The 27,981-nt window shown below is 41.7% G+C and overlaps 1 protein-coding gene across 1 annotated transcript in view; it reads right to left on the reverse strand.

Moving 5' to 3' along the window:
* PTPRT (protein tyrosine phosphatase receptor type T) overlaps positions 1-27,981 on the reverse strand; it is a 339,432-nt gene that overhangs the window by 69,845 nt on the left and 241,606 nt on the right. Inside the window, exons 11-14 of the mRNA XM_075721369.1 lie at positions 25,878-26,151; positions 17,057-17,093; positions 12,391-12,447; positions 1,847-1,982 (exon numbers count right to left, since the gene is read on the reverse strand). Coding sequence (XP_075577484.1) covers positions 1,847-1,982; positions 12,391-12,447; positions 17,057-17,093; positions 25,878-26,151 — 504 coding nt within the window. The remainder of the gene's footprint in view (positions 1-1,846; positions 1,983-12,390; positions 12,448-17,056; positions 17,094-25,877; positions 26,152-27,981) is intronic.

A 27,981-nucleotide genomic window follows, 5' to 3' on the forward strand; every position in this document is an offset into this window, starting at 1 on the left:
AAGACCTTTAAGATCATCCAGTCCAACCATTAACCTACACTACCAAGTCCACTCTAAACCAATCAAGGGTAGACTAGACTAAACCATGTCCCCAGGTGCCACATCTACCCGTTTTTTGAACACCTCCAGGGATGGGGACTCCACCACCTCTCTGGGCAGCCTGGTCCAATTCTTGACCACCCTTTCCGTGAAGAAATGTTTCCTAATTTCCAGCCTAAACCTCCCCTGGCGCAGCTTAAGCCCATTTCCTCTCGTCCTATCGCTAACTACATGGGAGAAGAGACCAACACCCACCTCACTACAACCTCCTGTCAGGCAGCTGTAGAGAGCGATGAGGTGTCCCCTCAACCTCCTCTTCTCCAGGCTGAACACCCCCAGTTCCCTCAGCTGCTCCTCATAAGGCCTGTGCTCCAGAACCTTCACCAGCCTTGTTGCCCTTCTCTGAACATGCTCCAGCACCTCAATGACTTTCTTGGATTGAGGGGCCCAAAACTGGACACAGCATTCCAGGTGCAGCCTCACCAGTGCTGAGTACAGGGGGACAATCACCTCCCTGCTCCTGCTGGCCACACTATTCCTGATACAAGCCAGGATGCTGTTGGCCTTCTTGGCCACCTGGGCACACTGCTGGCTCATGTTCAGCCGGCTGTCGACCAACACCCCCAGGTCCTTTTCGGCCAGGCAGCTTTCCAGCCACGAACTTCATGAGGTTCCCGTCAGCCCATTTCTCTGGCCTCTCAAGGTCCTTCTGAATAGCAGCCCTGAACTCCAGCATCTGTAGCATAGAGTTATTCCATTTGCATATGTGCTCTGGATTAAGATAGAGGAGATCATATCTAGATTTAACTGCTGCTCTTATTTTCAGGAAATGTGTGACTGTTTGTCATAGAGATAAGAGATCTCAAAAGAGGAGAGCTTGCTTGGAAAGCTGCACTCCCTGCAACAGAGCAAGTAAATCATCAAGGCTCTCACATGTAACACTACCTATACCCTATACAAGGGGCTGACAGGCCACCTAGCTCCTGTTTCATTTAGAATCAAAGTACTGTTGAAAAGTAGGGTTCACTTCAGAAATGTGACTGGTTAAAATATATACAAAATACATCCTTTTCTCAAGGAAATCTCTTGCCTAAGTGGTTTTCTGAATCAGTATATTACACTGTAAATGTGGAGCTCTTCAAATAGTAGTAACTACAATGGTCTACTTCAAACTGTAAGTGCAAATGGTCCAAAGAAAATCACACAAAATGAACTGTTTGAACAAATTTCATTACCATTCATGATTTTTCCAAGTTTCATTCCCCTCTAAACTAAAGCTAGCTCTTGGGAAGATTCTAACCCTCAGCAAGATGTAATATTCCACCTGAACACTGGTTGCAAAGAAATTGCTATGTGAAAATACATCTCATCAAGACTCACCTGGGAACAAGACCCTTGATCACATTATTTTGTAATATTATTTTTCTTGACTGTTAAGAAAGAATTCTTGTCTTCTATTAGACCACTGCTGTACTGCGTGCACGGGCTCACATGCCCACTTCCATTGCCTCATTATCGCTTTGTGCTTCTCCATGCATTTTCATGTGCTACCCCTTCTCATTAACTATCAGTTAATTATCATTAACTCTTTGCAGTAACAACCATTCTTTTGTTGCTCATATAGTATCTGCCAGAAGAGGCATCTCTTCTGGGACTACAACTTCTTGGCAATAGCATTATGTAAATAGGTATTAATTGCTACCCCCTGTAACACAAATGGAATGTTTTCTCTCTACCAAATTTATTCTTTTTGAAGTAAGAACGCCCTAGGCAGAAGGTCCAAGATGGAAGCAAAGCAGAAACTTACCTTCTTTTGATGGTAAGCATTGCTCCCAAGAGGATAATAACAAACATCAGAAGACCAGCTATAACTCCGGCCATTTTCACCGTGCTGTCAACTTGTTTTTCTGGTTCCACTGCATTAGAATTCTGGGTGGAAGCTCCTTAAAAGATGGAGGGAGAGGAAGGAGGAGATAAAAAAAGAGTTTGTAGAAAAATCGTGCAATGATCCACTTAAAATATTCATTTGAAAGCCTAACAACATATTTGCAACCACACTGCAATAGACAATTGTCCATCTAACCAAATCTGCCTTTCATAAGGGCTAATAACAGGTAATTCAGATAATAGGGTATAAAATCCCAGTGTAATGTAACTGACACTAATATTTTACCATATTACACTGTAATGGGGAATTTACTCTTCTGATACACTCAGCATACACCCAGGAGCAGGAGAATTACTAGCAGTTAGAATTTTTGTCTCTAATAGTGGAGGTGTAATCCTTACTCATTGAAATAACAAATGCAAAAGTTTGCAGTAGCATATCCCATAACACCACTTGCGAAAATTCTTTTCTTCTAAAATCAGAACACAGTTGTATTTCTCACTATACTGGAGGTCTGGCTTTTGTAAACGTACGGTTACAATTATGCATGTAACAAGTATTAATCTAATGCACAGAGCACCCTCCGCATCATCTAATGTATTCCATGCATGAGGTCTTCTGTGGCCAAGGCAAGACAACATGATTTCTATTTGAAATTTTGGGGTTTTTAAGAGTAAGGCCTACGCACCTAAAAATAAAACATATTTAGGAACATTATTTGCACAGCATTTCTTCTTTTACTGCCTTGTTATGATCTGACTTCAAGGATCTTTTGCCCCTGCAATACCTGAGGACCTTGCAGAATGCTACGCTCTCCCCCGCTGCTGGGACTGCTTGTCTAGTGCTTACCTTAGCTCTGCTGACTTCACTACTTGCTGCACAGAATTTTTCCAGATATGGCTTAAACCACTCGGCTTGATTTAGAAAGCCCCACAAGATTTCAATCATGGCTACTCTAAAGACTAAATGAGCCTTATCTTTATTATATTCCTGATATACTTAACTACTCCTAAAAATACCACCATTGCATTTGATGAAGTTAAATGAATTCATGTTACATGAGATCACAATCTTATCTTGGGCTTCACCTTTGCTGTTGGAGTCAGCCAAGTCTTCCTCTACAGCTTAAACACAGTAGGAAAATGGAATCAAAGGTAAAAACAGAGTGCTGTCATCAGAAGACTGTAATCTTTTGCTCTTTTAACAACTCTGTGTTGCTGACCTTCAGGAAAAGCTGAATTACTTCTGTTCATGAAGTCAGTTGCTTGGGGAGATAATATTCAATCGAGTCCATATGTTGGTGAGACAGTAGAAGACCTCACTGGGTTATTCTTTTGCCCATTTGCCACACATCAAACTGCATATGCTTTAAAAGATCTCTGTCTGCAAGGATGAGTCCCAATGGTTACAATGATGAAATCATATAACTGAATATAGGGCTTTCTGATATTTTCTGAATAGGCCCCTTAGCTGATGGGTTTCCAGGGATGAGGATATATCTTGAATAAAGTGTTATATTCTCCTCTCATCATATTTTGAGGAGTACACATAGAACAATGACACAATGAATGCAAACCAAGAAAACTCACCACATGCAGTGATAAAATATGATTTCACTTTTCCTACAGCTAAGCTGTTAATCTAGTTTGCCACAGCAAAAGACAGTATTTACCAAGCAAAAATGCTGGCTGTTTGAAACACACATGCAATTTTCAGCTTTTTGTCCCTGACAACTCTGCTGCTCTGCTGCATCCACCAATTTTCTCATTCAGATAAGAGTTCACGGGTAATTTCTGTGCACATATGTCTGAAATACATTAATGGGACTCCTGAGCGTGAAAATAAAGTAATGTATTGGTTGCATATTACCATCTTTATTTGACAACATCTTACAATCTTGAATCAAATCTGCCTAAGAGGTGAGCTGTATGCCATCATACAGGCAATCCCAACACTATCACACAACAAAATAAATGATAAAGGTACAATTTTTCCCTGAAAATGGCTAAAATTCTATTAGTTTAAAGGGAAACTCAGAAGTACTCCAAATTATCCTTCACTTGAGTTGCAGTTACTCCTGTGACCCTAAATAATTGGTGTTGGAGAACAGTTTTCTGCTACAAACACCAGTCAGACCCCCTCCATTTCTGTACCATCCGAATACCCTCATGAATTGTGAGCCATGTTAAAAAAAAATTAAGAATGTGCTGTCAACTCCATCCTCTAACCCACTAGATCGGTTTGATTTTACCAGGCTGTTGCTTGTTACTACAGGCAATGTGTGGTCAGTGTATTTTTATTTGATATTTCTCATCCCATTGTAGACTACTACAGTTCTAGAAAGAGAATAAAGGCTTATTATCCATCCTGACACCTACACACTGTGGTGACTGATTCACTTGAATCTTCTGTGTAACTCCTTCTATCTATCTTGGCAAAGGCCAACAATTCCTTTAGGCTACTAGTCCAACCATTTGTAAGTTGTCTCAGCTAACAGCACCTAGGAATCGACAGTGTCAGTAAATTCCCGGGTCTTGGATTCTTAAAGCTTTGCAATGAAACGTTACTGCCAAAGTCTCTTGTTTTTCTGCCATTCTGGCGTATTCTCCTTGTAGATGCCTAAATCTGCTGTGGCTGTTTGTACTCCCACCTGCACCACCGCCAGCGATAGGTAAGGAGAATGTTTCTGTTCTGGCAGAAGGAGGTCTGTGAGCCATTACTGTATTTGCAGAAGATGACTTCTCCTGTTCTTGAGAGTAACACTTTTTTTAGAATACGGTTTTGCTTCTCTCCTTTACTGGCATGCAGGCAGATATGAAATCCTCCAAGCACAGAAGCCCATAAAAACTGCTCAGATAGCCATTTCATACAAATGTCTTTAAATACCCTTGGAGCTCTGCACTACTCTACTTGAGGGGCCACCCTTTTCTTTCTGAAAAACAATGTTTATATACTGCTGACATTAAAAGGGAAAGAAAATAAACTATAACCATATTTTCTAGTGGTTACTTCCACCACATTTCCTGGAATAAATTGTTCCTCATAACTGAAGCTGGATAGTGGAATAATAGGATATAGAACAGGTCACCACTGTTATTATTGTGTGTATTTCAGTGGCACCCAGAGCCCCCGCTAAGGCCAGGACCCCATTACACTGTACTAACATGAAGTAGGACAATTTTCTGCCCTAACCTTACTTTCTTAATAAGGAAGGCAAATGATAGAAGACAGTGCCAGAGAAGCGAGGAGTGGAGGTCCCTTGACTCCCTATCTGTGCATTATCCACTAGACCAGGCTAGTGCTTTCAGAGATATACATTTACGTGCTGTACAAAATGCACTTTCCGAGGAGCTTGACCAGTGGCATGAATCTGACTCTCACACGCATCGGTATTCACCCAGCACTCCATTTTACATTCATAGCTATTTCAAGATTTTAGTCCTTTCCCACCAACCTAATTTACTTTGCTTTCTCAACCCCTTTCAAGATTCCCAGAGATCCAGGATCTTGCAGTGAGACAGAACACGTTACATGCAGCACATTCATAGAACCATAGAACGCTTTGGGTGGGAAGGGACCTTTAGAGCTCCCCCAGCCCAACCCCTGCAGTGCCAGGGACAGCTTTAACCAGAGCAGGGTGCTCAGAGCCCCGTCCAGCCTGGCCTGGGATGGTTCTGGGGATGGGGCCTCCACCGCCTCTCTGGGCAACCTCTGCCAGTGCCTCACCACCCTCAGTGTAAAAAATGTCTTCCTTATATCCAGTCTAAATCTATTCTTCTTTAGTTTAAAACCATTACTCCTTGTCCTGTCACAACAGACCTTGCTAAAATGATTGTCCCCATCCTTCCTGTAGGCCCCCTTTAAGTACTGGAAGGCCACAATAAGGTCTCCATGCAGCCTTCTCTTCAGGCTGAACAACCCCAACTCTTTCAGCTTGTTTTTCCAGAAAATGTCAGGGTGGTTGAAGTCCCCCAGCAGGACGAGAGTCTGCAAGCGCAAAGCCTCCCGGAGCTGGAGGAAGAAGCCTTCGTCAGTAGGCTCCCCTTGGTCCAGTCATGGGAGATACTGTTCTGGTGATGCTGCAGAGGGGCAGAGAGAGCAGAGCAGGGGCAAATGGGTTCTTTCCCAGAGTCGCCTGCCTCATCAGCCCATGAGAAGCCAGGTTGATGAATCATCAAGCACTGAGGTTTTTTTATTTTTTTTTAGTAACGGACTCACAGGCACCCATGGTCTAACCCGGCTATCCTGCTGTGGATTCATAGATACCTAAATCCCAGTTCAGTTCAGTAAGGTGCAACTACTGGAAGCATGGTTTCATACTGTCCCAGCTCCTTGTGGCCTTCAGCCTTTTAAATTCTTCCTTGCTTCATATCATGGTTAAAACTGGCCCTGCAGATAACTTAAGGACAAGAATTTTGAAATCCAAAATTAAGTTCAGTATAGAGGGCTGCCATTTGTACTCTAGAGTTAAATCTTTCAGAAGATTTCTTCAGCTGAAAGTATTTCTGTCCAGAAGGAATAGATGACGTGTTTAGCTACTTTGATCTGGGAGATGGTTTGCAAGTGATTCCAACAGCCTAAACTCAAGATTTTGCCAGTTATAACTAAAGAGGAGAACCTTCTCAAAATCCTAAGAAAGAGAAAAATCATCCACTTACCAGCAAGTGTTCATATATAGCGCTATACGCTCCTACAGCGATATTCATACGTACTTTAAATCCTCTTAATACTCATGCAAGGTAAGTAATAAATTTTGTTATTTACTTTAGAGATCTGGGAAGAGTAAGGATATGCCTTTGGCATCACAGGCACCCCACAGCAGAGCTAAGGACTGACATTTCTGGACTGACACCCTGCGGCAATCCCATCAGACCACGCAAGCTCTCACGGATGGGGACAGGAGGGAGGAACAGCAACAGCAGCTAAGTGAAAGATACCATGGCAGTCTTTCACCCAGCAATTTATGCACAGATATATTATTTGAAAACAATAGCCACCAGATAGAAAGTGACCTTCTCTGTGGAGGTGGCACACTGAAGAACATCCAGGAAAGAATGATTATTGAGTGCGTGTGGCTAAGCAGGACTGATAATACAGGTTTCTGCTATAAAACCTATTTCAAAAACTGTAATTTGAAACGTTCTTTATTTAAAGCAGCAATTACAATATTGCATTAAAAAAACCTAACTGACAGGAAAAAGAATTCAAAAGAGCCATAGGCAGGAGGAAAAGATGGATATTTATGGGAGATTTGATACCGGCGAGGCGTAAAGAACAAAGTCCTGCGATGGCAGTGGCACCACAACCATCAGCAGCCGTGCCACTGCGTAGGAGAGAGGAGCATCCGATACCACAACAGCAGGAGAAGAGAAAGCAAACAAAATGGCTCTAAGGACAGCCGGGTCAAATACCCGGGGGCAAGAAAAAGGCAGTGCAAGTATAAATGAGGGACAAAATGAGAGATGCAACACAATGAATGGGAGGTTCAGCCACGGCCAAATGACAGGAAAGACCCAGAAAGGGGACAAGCAAGTCTGGCAAAGACTAGGTCTGGTTTCAAATTTGTAACACCTAACAATACAACTTCTTCAGATGGAAAGTTGCTCTTGAAACAAAAAACATTGCTTCAAAGCATTATTTAACCCAGAAAAATTAATGAAAAATAATGGGTTGAAAGTCATTATGAGTTAAAATGAGCGGCTCAATCAGAGTAATTTCTTTGTAGCACATAATGGCCAGGCAGCATGCTGAATGTAAAATTTCCTAATAGACCTAGAGGCTTATTTTCAAAAGACAGTTATTCTCAAATCACTTGTAAACATTATTTCCTTTTCTTTTTCTTTTTTCTTTTTTTTTTAATGGTTCTTTCTATGCAAGTGGCCTACAAATGATTAAAGCATCTCTGCATGTAAAAATGTTTTCCCTTATGTTTTCAGATCCTGATTATATCTCTACCTCTGAAACATAGTCTCCGATACACAAACACAAGGGTAGACAGCTATCTCTAAGAATGATAACGTTGAGATAAAGGTGGAAGGGCACGATTTTATATCTTGATCCGGAATACCTGTTAGCCAGCACTACCCAGCAACAACCCTCTGCGTCAGCTGGCCGCATGCGTGAGTTGTGGAAGACAGGCTAGTTTTCATCCTTCAGCAGTGTATACCAGAGTACCGGGACTAAAAAAAGCTATGCACGATGCCGGTGCTTCTGCATATCATAAACCAACAAAGTGAAACAGCTCATCATATCTGAAAGACAGATTCCACTTTGGCTATTTCTTTGTTGTAATTCATTAGAAAAATGAATACCACCAACAGTATCACTACACATAATGCCACTACACGAATCTTCTGCCTCCAGTTATTGAAGACTGCAAACAGCACAGGCTTAAGACTACAATGAGACATTCTCATTTCTTTAAAAAAGCTCAAAAGGAATGGAAAGAATGATGAGAGCCAAAAGCTTTCAACCATATTGTAAGCGGAGAGAGCAGCAAAACAAAGCAGTCCTGGAGAGAAAGACAGACCAGAATTTATATGAGGGATTATCAGGCATACAGGTTGAATCTGTAGGAGGATGAGGGTAAACACACAGTGAGGAATCAAGATTAGCATTACTAAACTGAATGAGAATTAAAAAAATAGCAGTAAAAGAATAATTGATTCTGGAGATTCCAGGCAAATCCACCACAAAGGCTTTTCTTTTCTCCGCCTGTTTTTGTTCCTCTCTCTTCAGAACAGAAGCACTTAATTTGTGCTAAAGACAGATATATGGCCCCCAAGAATGAGAAAGGTTATTACATTTACTTGAAAGAAGAGCTCAGATAAAGAGCAGCTGTTGTGATGCCTACAAGTGATGCAATGGTTCAGAGGGTGATAGCATGTTTCCATCCTAACTCTCCAATTTTGCAGAGCTATTTAGATGCTAGCTTGAAATTATAAAAATGGAAAACAAGTAAAATTCCCATTAGAACAAGTTGAAATTTACAGTTGTGACTTAGCTTTTCTATGGTCTTAAACAGACACAGGGAGATCAATCTTTTGACTGATACAGGCAAAAACTTTACAGTGCACGACAATGCTACGGGCATATAATAGACTTGTTGCACCCTACGAACAAAAGCTAATTAACCTTTGCACCAGCCAGTCCCCTCTAAGCAGTTACTCTGCTCTGATCATGCTTATCATTAAAAATCCACAGGCACACCAGCTGCAGAAATCACAAAACCAGTGAGCAAAGTCCAGGGTGGGTATAAAATGAATACTGAAAGGCCACCTTTCGAACCTGGTTGGTCAAAGGTGCTTTAAGTACCACAGTGGCCTACAAAAACCGTGCCCAATAAGACTTCACCCTTGAGCTGACCGAGCAGCATGCAAAGGAGGATACTCACCATTTTACAGTAAAAAGGGAGTCATATGGCCAATGCATTAGGGAGTCTGTGTATATACGCTCTACATGTGCTGCATAAAATACTGGGAAACTTTCTGTACTTTGCCAAGTTGAAGCGGCACTTTCAGGCATGTCTTGAATGAAGATTTTTCTTTTCCTCTGCAGTGGAAGGTCTCTTTCACACCTACCTCTCTCATGACATTGTCACATATCCTAATGCTACCGTATAGTTTTTTAAATGTCCAGTTCCTGGAAGAAACTGAGAAGCTACTGCATTAATAATAATTACCCTCTTTCTGAACATTGGCTTATTGAAAAATCTATGGAAGGAAACAGAGGCAAAATGTATTTGTAATAGCCTTGGGTTTGTCATGCCTTTGGAAGTGCTATTTAAGGACACTGACAATGATCATCTGTTTATGAAAACCTTTTTAAGTGATCCACAGTACCTGACCAGCAGCTGATACACCTTAGAAAGCACCTCCAGGTATCAGGAAACGGGGAAGAAATACTGACTAGCCAAATCAGTTGGTGTAAGCGTTTGAAGGTTAGGAACATGCAACACTGCTGTCCTCTGAAATGTAACAGCCCTCCACCCGCAGCTGCCCCTCCTCTGCCCCATCTCTCAGCCCCTGTGCAGACAGCTTCAGGGGACATGCAGACAGTTCTTCCTGCAAACCTTCAAGCAGAAGAAAGAGGGAAAAAAAACCCCAAACACCTCTGAATTTAACAAAGCAAGTCATCAGGCGTTGCTCCTTGTGTTAAAACTAAATAAACCAAAACAAATCCTTTCTGATTTGACCTTCACTTCTGGCTATAATGTCCAACTACCTCCTTTCTTCCCCTCCTTTGGCTGGCTACCGGTTCATCTGCAAACAAAAGTGATGGCACAACCTGCTAGCCACAGCCACAGCACATGGCCAACAGCATCCTTTCACACCAGGCGGGTGTTGTAAGGGGACAACAGCCTCCGTAGCACTCCAGGTAAATCCATGCCTGCTTTGATTCCAGGAGGACTTGGCTCACACAGCTATAATCAATTTTATTCTGCTTTTTCTAAAGACCCTTCTTTTCTGAAGCGACCCAGTGTATCCTAGCAGGGGATGCTTTGAATTACAGAGGTGATATTTTCATTCTGTTGCTGCTAATCTACCCCAAATTTTAGCTTAAATACTGTGCCTCTCCCAGCCTCTCCCCTCCCACTGCTTATTTTAACTGGGGCGCCCAAGATTAGGGTCTGTCAGCGCAGCAGAGCTCTAGAGTAGACAATGTCCTCTAGCAACTGGGCTGCAGTTATCAAACTCGGTTCACTTGTGGCCTCATCCAGTTCTGCACCAGGTTCGTCATTAATTCAAAGTTGGTTCATTAGCTCCCTGGGTTAAGAAAGCCCCTAAAGCCAATATCTAAAATCCCTGTAAGTAAGTCTTGCTACCAAATTTGGTGAAAATCAAGATGCCCACTGGGTTAAGTCAGCATCCACATGCCAGGAAGTTTGAGTTGTCTTCTCAGCGGGGAATATTTGTCAGTAAGAGCAACGTAAATGTGTCTGTTGTTAACAATTAATTATGGTGGTACACAAACTTGTGCTAAAAAGTAACTTTTAGAAGGCAGAGATTTGTTTAGGGGAAAAGCAAAAGATTTTCATGCATTCAACTTAAAAGGTGTGATAAACCCCTCTGAAATAAATAGCACAAAACAAAATAAACCAGTCAAAGGAATAACATTTCAGTGTATCAGAAGACAAAACGCAATAACAAACAGATCTGAATTGGGATTAGATCTGTTTAAAAAATACATTATCTGTCTGCAAAACCAGAATATATTTCAGAGAGGAACAGAGAGACCTCTTAAATGAATTTGAGGGAGCAAGAGCTATTAAATGAACAGTTTTCATATGCAGCAAAACGGTGTGTAAACAGCAGGAATTTTTCCCTCCTCATTTTCCACTGTTTTTTTTGCAGTCTCCCCACCATGATTTCACTGGCCACCTTTCAGACCCAGGTTCATTTCTGAGGTCTCAAGATTGTTAAACACTCATCTCCTGGGAAGTTCCCTTTTTCAGTGCTGATGTACTACAGAAAAGCAGGACCATGTCTCTCAATCTTAAAGGCATTTGAACTCACAGTAATCCCAGTACCTTTTTACCCCGTATCATTACAGCTGCCCTGATGTGTAATTAAAATAATTCTTGGGTGAGGAAGTCATAGCTAGATAGAAATATAACCATGCAGCAGTCAGAGAGGAACATTTCTACAAAAATTTAATCCAACCCAAAACTGGGAAACCAGCCCTCCTTTCCCCTCCCTTTCGTATTAATCACACGTAACTCCGTCACATCCCAGTAAGTTGTTCTATGCACATCATGCTAAAGTAGAAGAGACTCTTCCCACCAGCTGACGGGATTTCCTCTCTATAGTTAAATTTTCTGGAGTGAAACGATGGTACTGGTCCCAGTGTTATACACAACGAGGCAAGTTTATGATACACAGACATTCAAGTTCATTCTGATGGAAACTGCAAAACCCTTGAGAAGTTCTGAACCTCCCCACTAGCGAACTGTGAGTTACTTTACACAGTGCTACTGGGGCTCGATTCTGCAACGTCTCTGATTCCAGCAGAAGTTTCAGAGGATTGACAGAATCGAGTTTTCATTTTCCTGTCATCATTTCTTCAGCAGCAGGACTCAGCTGTCTAAGACTAAGTGTAATAATCAGCCCCAGAAAATGCCGTAGCTACTTTAATTCAAAAATGCAAGGTCATCTCCCCGCATGCTCAGGGAGATATTCAGCCTCTGCAGAGGGCCAGCAAGGGATCCATGGGGCTCTTCAGTCATGCTCAAGTGCTCCTGTGAAGATTGAAGTGGTGTCTGGACCTCCAGATGACCCTCTGCACAGGTATGCATTCACTTCAGCGCACAAGGAGTGCCGCGTAAGGAGTGCCCCCTTTATACTGTAGTTAGAATAATGGTAAACGTATTTTCCCATGCAAACCAAATATGAAACAAGAAGTCATGAAGCTGCTCAGACTTCTGGAAGTTTGAACAGTTTTTCTTTTCCTGAACTGATAATCACCTGTGCTCAAGAGGCTGGGCGGGTTTCGCGTGGTCACCTGTTGCCTACCTATTACTGCTAAGAACAAGCAAAATCGTTCCAAGGCAGCATGCACAAGAAAAAAAAGGAAAAAAATAAAAATGTACCTCATAATGATTATTAAAGTTCCATTCTTTCATTTGTAAGAACTCACATTTTAAAGAAAGAAGAAATGAGTATCAGGAGATAAGGAACCATTAATGAGCCCTCTGCCTTGGTTTCTGTGAAATTAATTCAATGCACTTTAAGAATACAAGAGGTAATCGCTCTCCCTTGGTAAGAGGTTGCAATTTTCTCTAATAAAGTGTCAATATAAATATGTTGCTTTAAGACAGGGAGAACGAGTCAGTTAATTCAGAAAGAATGGGACATAGTAAAACAAATGCTATCAAGTAAACCAAATGGCAAAACTAATAAATAAAGTGGCTGAATGAAAATTGTATGGCAGAGAGCTGGTAAATCGGGGTTCAATTAGAAACTTATTTTTAAAGAGTGTTTTATGCTCATGATATGCATCCAAGTGACTAATGCTGTGAAAGACAACATTACTCCAGTAGTTTAAAAAAGAGGAGTAGCCCATGTGAGGGAGATGTTTATGGCTGGAAGTGGTAAGAAATCTGAGACCAATGAACCTGAAAATAAATACATACGTAGATAGAAAAGGTTAATAATGCTTGTGGATTTAAAACATGCTGGCAAAATGTGAAATGGCTACACAGACTGGACAAACGCAGAGAGCTTTCTGATGGATTGTCAAATGTCACCACAGCAAAGGCTGACGATGAGTCCCTGCCACTGGCCCTTTCCACTGGCATCAGCCAGCTCTTACACGGAGACACTGGATGGAAGGAAATGAGCTCAGCAGATGTGCTTGCCCAGCTGGGTATCTACTAGCTCTGCTTTGGAGGATGCACTACTGGTGTCATGACCTAGTGCTCTGAGATGCTGAACACCCACCCAACATTTAATAAGCCAATACACAAAGATTTGAGAGATCTTTCTTGCAACCACAAGAATCAAGTCTGTCTAAACAGGAGTGGCAGGCAGAAAACCATGCAGAAGAGTGCACCACCAGGAGAGATGGGAAACAACTCCTGCGTGGAGCCGAACTGCACTGAAAAAGGGCTGATCTGAACCATATTTCTTGCTAAAAGGGGAGGAGAGAAAACTGGGAAATCTCCAAAACTCTCTTTAACGGACTAAAACACTTTTTAAAGAGTTGTCTACTTTCATTTGCTTGGTTTTGAGGCAATGGGACATACAAAGCAAATTGCCTCCCAGCCTGCTGAAGTAGCGACAGTGGAACCGCCTCATGCGTCTCTCAAGTAATTAAAACTGCTCAGCTTCTGAACAGGTGCCTTGCAGCAACACCCAAGATGTGTTATAATCCCCCAGTAACACACTGCCTAACACATTTTATTGCCTAATTACTCCCACACTCACATTTACTGCCCTTGTTAATCCAGTACTGCAAGAGAATACTTGCCTTGCTTAAACATGTCTTGATCTTAATCTTCCTGTCATTGGTGTAAATCGGAACCCATTTCACTAACGTTAATGGAGCTACTGCACTGTCAGATGCCTAGGAATGGAAAAATTAGGCCTATAGCCCAAAACGAATGTTTAGTCTGGCACCAGTAGCATGTATTTATTTTCTTGAGTCAAAACAAAATATGCTTTTTCTCTGGTACCAACTCAAAGTGGAGCTTTTAAGCTGTCAATGCTGAGATTAGCCCCCACTCCAAAAAAGTTGGGTTTTTTTTTTTCCTAACTCTTACTAAAGACACCACAGTGGTATCTTTGCTAGCAGCTCTGATGATTTCCTTCAAGGCAGACTACAGGTTCGCTCATTCTCTCCTCAGAAAGACAACAACGCAAATAAAGGTGAATACAGGGCAATGCCATTAAAGATAATCAATATAATGAGTAGAAAAAAAGACAGCACAGATGCAGTAGGTCAGCTAGAACATCCCGGCTATCAGCCTTTGATCAGGTCACAATGTAATCATAGTTTCGTGAGTGTCTCTGTCCATTGTTGCACAGCAGAGAGAGCGCAGAGATGAGACCCTTCTTCAGGGGCTGGGATGTCGAGTGCCTGACTCCTTCTATTCATATGGAGTTAACGTATGGTGGGAATTCAGCCTCATGACATATGGAAATCTGAAACTGTGGGAAAGCTCCAAACCACAGAACCACATTGTTCAGCTAGTGCTCAGCTGCTTATAGTTCACAGATGCCAGCAACGGAAGATACTGTTACGTTATCAAGACTACAAATTTGCTTGTGATGCTACCTTTCTTGTGAGCTGCAGGCAATACTGTACCTTTGAAGAGCTAAAATGGCATAAAATTAGCCACAGCTGTGTATATTCCACTGTCCTTGTTAATGGTCAGGCACTGAGAAATACAACATTGCTATTCACGGGGTGAGGACAAGAAAAAGAAAATTTCCACAGAGATTTCCACACTCCGTGTATAGAAATAAGACATCTGCCTATAAATCGAAAGTGATATCCGTTGAGACAGTGAGACTAAACACTAGAACTGCCATCATTTCTTGTCCTTTTCCATTCACGTCAATCAAGAATCCTAAAGAATAAGATCACCAAAAAACAGTGGCTCCAGTCATCCTCAGGCTCTACCATTCCTCTTTTATCTCTTATCAAATTAATATTAGTAAGAGATCCTTTTTTAAAAAGAGACAGCATTCAGAAATGACAGGATGAAGGTCACTCTTCTTGGTGACCTAACAGGTTAATGAAAATTAAATCAGTTTGCAGAAGTCAACTCAAGGTCAAACACTTATGTGACACTTTTCTGAAGTACCCAAATTGGACAGTGCAAATCAAAAGGTTGTGCAAGAATGGGACTTTTCAAGCTACGTAGGGTTTTTATTTTTCTTGGAATAGTCACAGAGCAAATAATCTTTTCTGCTAGCATGACAACATTCTTCCACCCACTCCAGAAAAAGGAACGACTGAAACAGAAGAAACTACAAGTTTCCAAAAATAAATGAATCCAGTTTCTCTGATCTCATGAAGAGACCTCTAGTCATGCTCTGGCAAAACCCTGAGGAGACTCATTTCACCCAGACTCATCTTACCCAGTCCTGCTCTTTCTCTTTCTACCACCAGAAAGCCAAAAGAAGATATCCAAAATGGCGACGTCACTACCAGCTGGAAAAACTGAGGGGGAAGGAGGGGAGACCGAGACACATAGAATGTTTGTAGCCCAGATAAATGAATTAAATGAAGATTTTACAAGGAACTTTTAGAAAGGAAAGCAACAAGAGGATATGGGGAGGACCAGAGCCACAGATGAAAGGGGGAAAGGGGAGAAATGGCTCATCCTCCTTGGCTTTCAGTGGTGACACAACTGCCTACAGCCCCACCAGTTTGCATATTGGGTCTCAGCAGTGAAAACAGCTGCACAGGTGGGAACTTCATGCAGCACCTGCCATCCCAGTGCATGACTTTCTGTAACAGGCTGGGGGATGTCTCTGTACAAAGGTGGAAAAAGTCCTCTTCTGCTACCCAACAACTGTTAGCTGGGGCTTCTTTGATCCCTCCCAACTCCTCTGTAAGAGCAGATGCAGGAGTGATCAGGATAAAGTACCTAGAAGTAATTAACTTCTGTTACCGCCAGAAGACAGAAAGGAGTGAAAAGAATGGAAAAAATGGGATGATGCCTCAAAGAAAAAAGGGTCATAGGTTCCTGTCAATTTTTGTTCAACTCTGGAAAGACTCCACAGGCAGTAATGCTGTTATTCCACATTACAGCAAAGCAGCAAGAGCACAAGATGCAACACTGAGATTTGGAAATGGAGAGCTACCTGTAGTACAGCCCATTACCCTATCATTTCCTTACAGCTCATTTTGAGACTAGGACATGTGTTGAGGAAGTCTCTTTACAGCTACTCCTCTGTTTGTGTTACAAGTAAATTGCTTTCTGACACCTTTGCTGGCAAAGTAGCCCCTGGGGTGATGTTGAAGTCCTTAGAAGAGTTGTTAAAAGCAACTCTAAACTGCAAGAAGGAACCCGGACATTGTCATCATTGGTCCCTCAAGAGCTACACCTTGTGAAGCAACCTGGGGATCGGAGCATTGCATCTTAGCAATATTTGTCGCCTGTTTTCTCAGTCTGGTCTATTTGACTTACCAGTTTGGTCTATTCTGAACTAATTGCAATGAAAATAAAGAATGTACTCTACTCTGTTGAATTATACCACGAACATTGTGTGGTATAAGAACTGTGCCCCACTGTGTTCAAGGTTAGGCTTATAAGAGATCTCTTCTTACTTATCTACTTTATACAGTTGCAGAGAGAACAAAGTTAACAGGAAGCTTTTTCAGTGACATTTTGCCAATAGCAAGAACAGTCTTCAGGACAAGAAAGCTGTTGACAGAATAAGGGAAAGGCGGAACCAGAGACAGATACCCTGTCTTAAAAAAATAACAGAGTCCACACATACAGTGAAGTGGCTCTGGAAATTGTTGTTCTGCCTTTGTAATCTTCCTTTAAAAAAAAAAAAAAAAAAAATTTAAAGAAAGAGGCTTGTTCTTTGAATAGTAACTGTAGTCAAGTTGTGTCACCACTGCAGCTTTTACATTACTGGCATTGTGCTTTGCAGTAAAAGGAGATCCACATACCTTTTGTTGCCAGACGGACACAGTTGATTTTTGTTTCCTGAAAAATAAAGGAAGAAATATAGGAAAACATCAAGGTGTGTAATTTACCCATCTAAAATAAATATACATTCCTTTAAAACGGTACTAAAACAAATAAGCGTTTTTCTTACACTTCATCTCTGAAAATACCAACAGTTTTAGTTGCATAAAACACTCCATACTAATGGACTTGCATACAGCTGCTTCTCTCACTGTTGAGAAGTTAAGAGTGACAACACGTTTCTCCACACTTGATGTGTGAGCGATGGGTCCCATGTAGCTGCCTGATTAACCAATAGAATTTACCAGTTAAATGACCTGATCTGTAATAGGCAGACAAGCCTTGGGTCAAAAGTACATGCAACACTACATCTAATTTTCATGCACCATTACTGCAAATTTTGCAAATTGGGTATTTATTTAAACACATGGCAAACAGACACCGAAGTAGTGATTTGAATATTTCAGCGCTCTGATACGCATGTGAAGCAAACCAGCATGCTGTATGGCTAGCTCTGCCAAACGAGCTATTCAAACACGGCCCACACCACCGCCGTTCTTCATTGCAGAGCTGGGATAAAACCCAACGCTTTTGTTCAGTCCACATCAGAGCCTGCAGATCTGCGTAAACAGGAGTTTGGATCGGAACAGCAATGTTGTATTTGGCTTAACTAAAAGATCAAACTCGGCAGCCTTCTCAGGCCGCTTCCGCTGAAAACACATCCTTTCTGGTATCCCCAGCTCCTCGTTCCACAGCCCTTATTGGCATGGATTGCTTCTGTCTGGTGCACGATTGCCGCCCAAATCTTAATGCGTTGCTTTAGTTAAAAAGCTGACTTTGTCAGGTGGTAATCTGCTGCAGGGTTTCCTTAGCACTTTATGTCTTTACATGCTCTTGTACATGTCTCAGGTGTAACGAATACTGCATAAATTACTGTGTGTAACAATGCTACATTAATATGGATGCTGTCTGTGCTCTGGAAACAACAGCCTAGCAAATGCACTGCTGAGCGCCTCATTCCATCCTCAAGCAATAAGATGAACACTGCGAAAGTCTGAATTTGCTCTTGGAGAAAATCTGTTCCATCTGTGACAGACCCTCCGTGGCCTGAGCAGAAACGCACGGTCCCGTCGTGCCTTTCTCCTCACGCTCACGTTGCACATAGGAAGGGGACAACTGCAGGATCCACACTGGGAAACACAAGAGCGATTCCTTCTGATCCCTTTCCATGCATTCATCAAGATACAAGTCAGCCACACTGTCTGGATATAAGTAACCCTGTGTGTAGTCTAAAAACAACTAAATATTCAGGACAAACTGTCCCTTTGTTCATCTTGCCTTCAAACTCTCTCAAAGAACTCCTGGATCGCCAAGGACAAATCACGTCTATTAGGGACATCCTTTCCCAGCCATAAAGCCCCCGGAGTAGGGCTGAAGCACCGTTTATCCCAGTAAACCAGAGGCATCTCTCTTTGCTGCGCTGACCCCTCTCTCCCTCAGAAATCAACTCCTCTACACAACCTGTACAACTGTCGGCACTGCAAAGTCAACGCAGCTGTACAACAGAGCTCCCCATTCATCTCTGCCTCGGGTATAATCAGCTCGAATTGCCAGCTATTCTGGAAATCCAAAATCTTTATTACTGGTGATGATATATGAAGCAGGAAAAACATAGCTTTATTTTCAGAGCACAGCCTCAGCACATAATGCTGGGAATTATAAGACAGATTCTGATGTAGTTTACAAGCTAAGACAAGGTGACCTGCAAATCAGCGATGAAAAATAATAAAAAATATTAAGATAACATTTTTGCAGTCTAAAAGTAGGGGGACACTTGCTCACATTTCGTTGTGGAAATTTTTTTTTGTGTATTTATCGCTTTCTGCTAGCTTCAAAGTGCAACAAAAAGCTGGAGAAATTAGTCGATGTTGAGAAAAGAAGAGGTGAGAAAACAAAAACTGAAATCTTGTTAATGACGCTGTAACTGATCTCATTTGAGCATGTGCGTATTCCTGCACATTACCCTCCCACAGGGTAATTTGAGAAGACAGGATGCAGTGTGTTCTGTTTGCATCTACATCTACTAATTGCTGCATTTAGCACACACAATCATAGTTATTAGAAGATCATGACCTGGCACTGCCAAAAGCAAGGGCAATCAGTCACTAGAGGAACAAGACATCTGGACTTCAGAACTTCATTTCAAATTGCATCTTCTGAGAAGGAAAACATAAAAGAAACCTGCACAGACACCAGACGTCCAGCTACTAGGGATGTTAAAGACTTGAACTTAGTCCATATTCCTGATTAGGGCTGATTATTCCATCGATTTCCATTGATCACCTCATTGATCAACCCACTGCTCATCTCTTTGGTGCCTCATAAAAATGAGATCTCTTTAAATTTACTCTATTTTTCTTTGATTGATGCTAAGAACTGTGAGTTTGTATGAACTTTTCTACAAAGAAACAGGATAAATAAATACACTTTTTTTTCCAAAAACCAGTAAAACCATTTTCCCACAATCACATTTGTTTTCTGAAAAATACTACTTTTGATTCAGACAAGGTGCTTCCCTGCCCACAGTAAAGTAAGATGCTTTTGTTTAGCCAATAATGAAGCAGGAATAAACAACGTAGGTGATTCTCAATTATCCACCCAGATGGCTTACAGCAATTATAAGAAAAATAATGAAATAAAGAGGTAATAAAAAAGTTGTAAAAAAACAAAACTAATTTCCCCAAATTTCAGTCTCCATGTTGTTTCTGAACATTCTTTCAAACACTGTGATACCCTAATTCCCCTTTTATGATATCACAGACGTTTTACAAGGCCTTATGTCTAGAACAATCTTAATGATGACCCGAGATCCTACATATTCAGCATATCTGTTTCGTATTATGGCTGAAGTCACAGGAATAATTCAATTTAAGATCCCCCAAGCACTACTGCTTCAGCTCTGTATCACTGTGAGGTTACAGCAGACATTTTCTATCCAAACAGTGTTAAAAAATGTAGGCATATTTTAACCAAGATCCTGGAATAGGAAAACCCTGCATGAATACATCCTACAGCTCGTGATCCAACCTTCATTTTCCAACACGCTTCGTATCCAGAAAGCTTACTGCATATTAAGCCCATCTACACGTTTACGTGTTTTCTGGAACTTACTTCCATATGAATAAAACATGATTACGGTGTGCCCTCACTCAAGGCTGAACTCTCGCTAAAATTTTAAGTCCATACACCATGGACATAGATGATATGAGGACTGTGTTTCGGAGTTCCTGGAGGGCAGACCCCAGCTGGAGACCCTCCGAAGAGGACACAAACTGTGCCGAGGAGCTGGGTGAGCCCTCTCTGCCAATACAGCTCAGGCACACAGACTTCAAACTACACACCATGAGCCTGTTTTAGCATCCCTCTGAATTTTCAGGGTTTTTTTAAAACATTCTTTTAATACAGTTTGTGTCTTCTTTTTTCAAGAAAGGGAGCTGATGCTGTCTACTAATTATTTAGGTTCCTAAACGCACATTTCACTGAAGTACACTGGATGATAACAAGACAAGTTCTGCCTCTGTCTCTTTAGTGTCTGGATGGGAACAATTTTCTGCAGAAAAGGGTTATGAGGGCAGCAGGACATATGTTTATGTGACAGCTGCATCTTCACAACCTAAAAGGGCAAATCATTTTTTTTCTTTTCTTTTAAAATGACAGCTTGCTGTTTACAGACTACGAACAACAATAAAAGAAGCAGAGCTTTTTCATCCATCTGTTTTCAAACCCACAATTTTTTCTTTCCTTTACTATTATTATGACTTTGCATTAGTTAAACAGTCCTTGCCTCGTCTGAAGAACCACCTGCCAGCACCAGTGGGACCTGCTGGCCCCAGGGGTGCCATTTGGGGCTGCCCTGCGACAGGCGCAGTTGCATCAGGCGGCTCAAACTGGGCACAGGCAATTTTAACTTTCGCTGGTGCACAGACAAGGTAAGTAATTACCAAACTCCCACTTGGCCCCAGCTTCAGCTTGAGTTCCCTGCGTCCCAGAGCTATACACTGAGCACGCTTGTTGGCAACCTGCTTCACACAGGATAGAAACCGTAGTTCTGTCCACTGAACATCCTAAGGAATTTTTTTTTTTTTTTTGGTCCTCAACAAATTTTGCCCTAGTTCGGGAGAGCTCTAGGTCGTGTGTTTCTTTTTTATCCCACTGAAGCCAACTGTTTGCTGCCTTTAAAATGAATCATGTGGATGTGCCTGTGGATGGTCAATGGACTCCCCTATAATTTCTATTGCCAGCTTAAGGAAACTTAGTTCTCCGAGAGAGACTAAGATAAACCTAGTATTGCCTTTCCAATTATCAGCTATTTTTATTATCTATCTCATTTGGAGAAGGGAGGTTTAGCAGAGTGGTTAGGGCTTTTATTATTTACCACAGGAGGTTATTTCAATGAGAGATAGTTAATCAATGAATACCCATACCTCCCAAACTCTCAAATGTGAGGTAGATTGGAGGATTTTATTTACACCATTGATCGAACAGTGATAGTTCTATCAGGAAAACCCTCAGGTCCACATACTCTGGCCTAAGATGGCCGACCAGATGTGGAAACAGGGACTTACAAAGAGTGCAGTGCTTCCACAGCTCCTTTATTTCTGCCCCAGCAGCTCCAACATGAAATTAAAAAAGCAGTAAACATATGTGAACAAAACTGCACACCCGAAATCCTACTGAACACAGTGCTCCTCAAAGCTATTTAATAGTTCACAGAAGCAAGGCAGGTGGCCTTGGTGCCACTTCATTTTTCAGAACAGGGCTCATGCTGAACTGAAGTACCTCATTGCTTTTTTCGTGGGCCATCTCCACAGGGATGAATGCCACCTCTCTGTTGGCAGCTCTAGCCATACCTCCAAAACGTCCTGGAAGAAGAATGTTGTGTATGGCAAGTAGACCTGTCAGCATCTAGAAATCCAGCCCAAAGTCCCCTGATAATAATGAACTGCCCAATTGTGCATGTAGTACAAGTCATTAGAGAGGAAAAAAAAAAAAATCAATAAGAATCTCTGTAGAGTCTATCATTCCCTCAAAAATAATATTCTCATTGATTCCTGTGGTGCTACTTTTCACAATTCTGGCCTGAAAACATCATTCACCTGCTGGACCACCATGCTGCGGGAGCAGCTGGCAGCATCCCCCACGACATCTCCAGCTGTGTTACAGAGGCTCCTGCCTCATCTCCCATTTAGAGGAAAAATGGCCAAGAGTTATTGATTGCAACTGGGCCGTTACAGATTTCATTTTAGCTCAACGAGGTAAAATGCAACTGCAGGAAGGATTTTTAGGAAGCTCTGGTTTCTGAGCTGCTCAACAATTCAGGCAGGTTTCACGCAGCAGCCAAAGAATTCTCCCCACTTGACCGTGTGGCTGAATCACTAACCAGAGACTGTCGCCTACGATGACCCAGAGAAAGCACTCGGGGACAATAAAATCTGCAACATTACCTTGCTAATTAAGTCAGTATAAGGACAAGGAGTAACACAGTGTTGCCACCATGGCCTCACCTTTCACAGGGATGAACACCGAAAGGGCTGCTGTTTTAAAGGAGTGAGCTCGGGGGGGGGTTCAGCCACAGAAAACTTCATGCTCTGTCAGGCAGCCATCTGCAGCAGGTGGCACCAGGACAACCAGCAAACATCAGTTAACTACCTGGATGGCTCAGGCAGCGTGTGGAGATGCTGCCAGAGGAGAGCAAAGCCAGTTGTCCATTCTTCTTCCAGTGTCACTTCTCATGCTAGCTCCGTCTAACAATTAAACAGTAACTAACGCTGCTTCTCACCCCACAGGTACAAAGCCCGGAGCCTCTGGGTTTGGTTTTTTTTTCTCTTTTTTAACCCTCTTACTTCAAACTCTGTCACATTTCAGTTCAGCATCTGGCTTTCAACAGTCCCCAGGAGGGAAATTCACACAATTTGGAAGTGTTTTGTATAACAAAGCTGAAAACCATTCTGTTTCACACATGTTCTATTTAGAGCCCTGTCTGGAAGCAACACCATGTTGACCAAACTTCATGCAACCGTCCACGGAAAAGAATTCAGCCAGCGACAGCTATCTCATTCAAACTCTCAAACAACAAGTACAACGTGGCACAGAGAGAAGGCAGAAAAGCTCGTGATCTGGTTTTGCAGCAATTTGCCACACATGTTTTGCATCCAGCTGTTAATTATGTTTCTTTCACTACAACAATCACAACTAATGGTTGCAGAGCAGCCGAGAACATCAAATGAGCACAACCCTCCATGTACAGTGGAGCTGAAACAATGTAGAGCTCCTGTAACGCTTCTACCTCCTCCTAATCAAGTTTTTTGACCAAATACAGAATGTTTCTTCAAACAAAGCTCTCCCCAGAGTCCTACATTTCCAAAGGAAGATGTTCTGGTTCACTGCACAAAGGTTTCTCATTGCAGGTTCCAGGTGTGGAAAGAAGCTTCATCACTCCACAACTGTCAGGGATTAATGAAACTACAGACTATCCTAATTAAAAACTGAGTGACAATATTCTCTTAAGTTTTTCATGCGCAAGGGAACATAAGGCTATATTTTAATTGTGCTAAATTGTTACAGTTTCAGATTTTTTGCAGATGTGCATTATCTGAAGTGCCACACTGCAGCCATAATTACTAGTAGGCTTTACAAAGACCAAAGCTGCTCAGGTTATAGACATAAGTGAAAATCCAGAACATTTAAATACAAATTATACCTGTAAACAATTCTGGGAATGAAGTAAAACCTACTATTTACAGCTGTAAAAGACTGGATGAAAATCAGACCCTAATGTTTGAAATGCGGGTCTTAAGGATTTTATCCAGAAACAAAAAGTATCACAGCTACTCCTCTGAAGAGCCATATTCCACTCTTGGGCACTTCCTCTGTATTTTTTCCCATAGCACTGCACTTTGAGGATACATAAGCATATACAGTGTCAATACAAATTATTAACACAAGAGACAATTTATTGCTCTAATAGGAATTTGTTTTGTCTGGCAGGATACTTATCATGCTGTCATAAACTGCGTATTGTTGCATACAGACTCTTGATTAACTTATGCTTAAAAAGTTCTTTACAGTCTTGTGTTCCTATTAGAACTGCCCAAGCAAGTCATCCTTTTTCGAGTCCTTACCACCTTGTATGTAGAGAGTGTGATGCAATTTGCCAGCTACAGAGATCCAGAAAAAGCAGGAACCACACATTAGTGCAGCCTTAATCCAGAATGCCAAGGGAAGCCTACCTTCCATTCATATAACCCCTCTATGGCATATCATATTGTACTTACGCAAATAAAGCTTTTTCTTCCCTGGGGATCCATTCGCTAGCAATTAACGATCACACAAGGGGGAACTAACTAGACACAGAGACACATACACATATTTTTCACGATTTCCTTTATAAAGGCAAATCCAAAATGGAATTAATTGAGTAGTGCTGGAAGGAAACTAAATCGACTAGAAAGGAAACCAAGGTGAAAAACAACACGGTATTGAAGAGATTTGTGCTTGTCAGCCACACAGCAGAAACTCTGCTGGAGAATGGTGATAAATGAAGGCAGTAAAACACCAAGATATGTTGTGAACATTCATTGGCATTGCTAGCCTGTTAAACGATGTACGGTCCTCTGTGATGTGTGGTTGCATTTTGGGTACAAAAGAGACTATCCCAAGTGGAGACCAAAGCCTCCACCATTCACCTTTGATTGATTTTTCTAATTTTGCTCTTTCAGAGGTGATGTCTTAGAGGATTTATCTATGTTAAAGCTAGATTCATGAAAGCACCGGCAAATGCGCTAACGCCACACTCAGCTACCCGACTTCTTGACGCCATGTTAATGCTCTAAGCCTCTTCATGAGGCCAGCGTGCCAAACGGTATCATGTTATGTGGTGACAAAAAACAATTAGGGGAGACATAGGGGAGGAAGGTGAATGACTGCTTAGACTGGATCTGGCCTGCACACTGTTAGCTAACAGACCTGAAACAGGGAAGTTAAAAGAGGTCACAAACTATTCTAGGCTGGAATAGAAGAATGGAAGAAGGAAAAGAGGCCTTCCCTGTTCCTGTGACGGGATCTGTTGGGGCATTATGTGTATCTGAGTCTAAGAATAGGGCAGGCTGTGTTTCCTCTGCAATCTCTATTTTAAACTTAATATCACAGAGTAAGTACATGTAAAAATATAGTCCAGAGCATTCAAAAGGGATAAGAAAGACATGCACATAGTCACCCCTGCAGTACAACTTAACATTTTGCTCAAGCTGAAAATCCCAACCAGAAGTACTACATTATGATGTGACCAAATGCAAGCTGCAAGGTAATTCAGCTTCATAGCTTTTGCGTAGTTCTCATCTTATAACGTCTCCTCCAAAATCACAAGCACTGTGAATTGGAGACTATCAGGATATTGCAGTTACGTCTTTAAAAGGACAATAGCTCCTACTCTGGCATGTATGTAACTGCAAGAAAAAAAAAAAAACAAACAAATTCTAAGCAATTCATTTTGTAAATCACATGCCAACATGTGTCTTTACATTGTCTGGCTCTCCAACAGGTTTCTCATTGGTTCTAGGCATCAGAGAGAGACTTGAGTGAAGGACAAGTAGCGGCATGTTTAATTTTCATCAAATTTCTGTAAGAGGGTAATAATGAGGAGGAATTAAAGTGCCATCTGATGCAGAATGAAGGAGAAAGAGGTGGAGGACAGACAGAGGTGGTCATATGTACAGATCCAACTTCAATTTTCTCTGCACTTACTCCATTTGCCTTGCTAAGAGCCTGGAAGTATATGCTGTAGCTTTTCAGGGGAGAAAGTGGAGCATTCCAGTAGCCATTGTAGGTTTTGTTGTCGCCCACTGTGAATGGTTGTGTGACAGGCAGGTTGATGGGTTTCAGCTCAGCTGCAAAGTAGTGCGGTGAGTCGAGACTGGAAGCGTTCTTGTAGCTCACTGGGACGGAGAAGCATTCAGTGATGTCTGCAGCTCTCCGTGCTTTCTGCAGCTTCTCCTCCTTGACAACAAGTTGATAGACACTAGGGGAGAGAGAGGAAGGTAAAATTAGTGCCCCAGAGCCTCAAATATCAAGAATATTTCCAACAATAAAATAAAAGACAAAGTAAGAAACACACTGCTAGGGCATCACAGCAAACGCTGTTCTTGGCACACCAGTAACAGCGGCCACTGAATGTTACTACGTGGGCAAGATGCTGATAACTTGCTCCGTTGATTTAGTTGAGTTAATCAAGGTACACCTTGGTGAAAGTCAGAATAAATTTTAATCATGTCAAACTTTGGGAAAAAGATTAACTAATAAAATACCCAGTCTATAATGAATTTTTAATGCACTGAATATTAGAAAGCAGATGCTTTCTTCTTCAGCCACCAAGTTGAAACACGAATTGTTTGCTCGGGCCAAATGGCAATTGCGGTAGAGGAGAGCATTAGCAGGTGGCACCAGTGTCAGATACCTTTAGAAACAGTTTCAGGGTGCAAGAATCAGTTTAGATCAAAAAGATTCTCACATCTTCTAAGAATGTAACTTTTTTTGGCCCTCCCTCACGTCTTTGTGGGATATATCCTGGGATGTAGAGTTCTCTAACATTAATTCCTGATGGCAAATCTCCTCCTACCTTCCATCACTAAAAGGCTGGCTTATATACTGAGCAGGTGGCTTTATAGCTCTCCCAATTCACTTTTGTTTCAGGAAACAACGACTCTTCATATTCTTTCCAGCTCTATGAAATGTTAATCCTTTTCGATTCCCGCTAAGCTTTTGGCCTCTATGATATGTAATAGCAATCTTGTTATTTCTAGCTTACTATTTCAGGCTCAAAGAGGTTGCAAGGCATTCAGATGCACTCTGCTTTTATTTTTTTTTTTCCCCTCAGGCAGTTAACAAAGCCCTTAAGTTAAATGCTGCTACAGCTGAGCCAGGTTTACTGTCTGCTTAACACCACTCACCCATTTGACAAAGAAAGACACCGCTGCAGTCATTTTATTTTTTGTCAGGATATTCACATGTGTTGTCCTCACCTGTCTGTGTGAGACTGGTCCTTTGTTTAGTTAGACAGGGGAGATCGATTAAAAGATTGGAAACAGCCAACAGCGTATCATTCTCCCAGCTTTCACAGGCTCATTGTTGCAGAAAGATTGGTCTGAAAAATTTCTAGCATAGCCACAGCTCATCAACGCTTCTGTGGGAAGCGAAGTTCTGGCACCTTCAACAAGCAAGGGTGAAACAAAACCCAGCTCATGCTTTTGAATTAACTGGTACTGCGGGTCTGCAGGCACCGGGCTCACTGTTAACAATGAGGCGGTCAGTGAATCGCTTGGAAACCATTTGGCTCCCACTGCTAGACACAAAACCAACTCATCTTTACAAGTACGACCAATTTATGAATTGCTTAGTACTGAAGTTGTCCTTACGCAGGCTGCTACTAATGCCTGCTAATGCAGCAGGAGCACCCACCAGATGTATGAATTGCAGCCTTTAATGATGTCCCATCAGCATTTTGGAAAACTTTCCTCAATCCTACAGTTCATTAGAGGCTTTAATAAATATTTCAGACCTTCTCTGGTATTTATTTTATGATTTCCAAAAAGATAAACAGGCTTCCCAGCAGCGCTTTATGTATTATCATTGACGATGTAGTGGGAGCTGTAAGCAAAAGCCTGTTTAACCTAAACCCTCCCCTCAGCAACAGAAACTTTTAGATTGCCATTTTGGACACTGTTTACTAACAGCCTATCTGCAGATTCTTATTTTGATCCTTCTCTCCGGCAATAATAATCTACACTACTGGGAAAGTTTGTCATTTTGTTTGTCAGCAATATGCAAAACCGTAGCTGACATTTTTATGGGC

The sequence above is a fragment of the Pelecanus crispus genome, chromosome 14, assembly GCF_030463565.1.
Source record: "Pelecanus crispus isolate bPelCri1 chromosome 14, bPelCri1.pri, whole genome shotgun sequence".
NCBI lineage: Eukaryota > Metazoa > Chordata > Aves > Pelecaniformes > Pelecanidae > Pelecanus > Pelecanus crispus.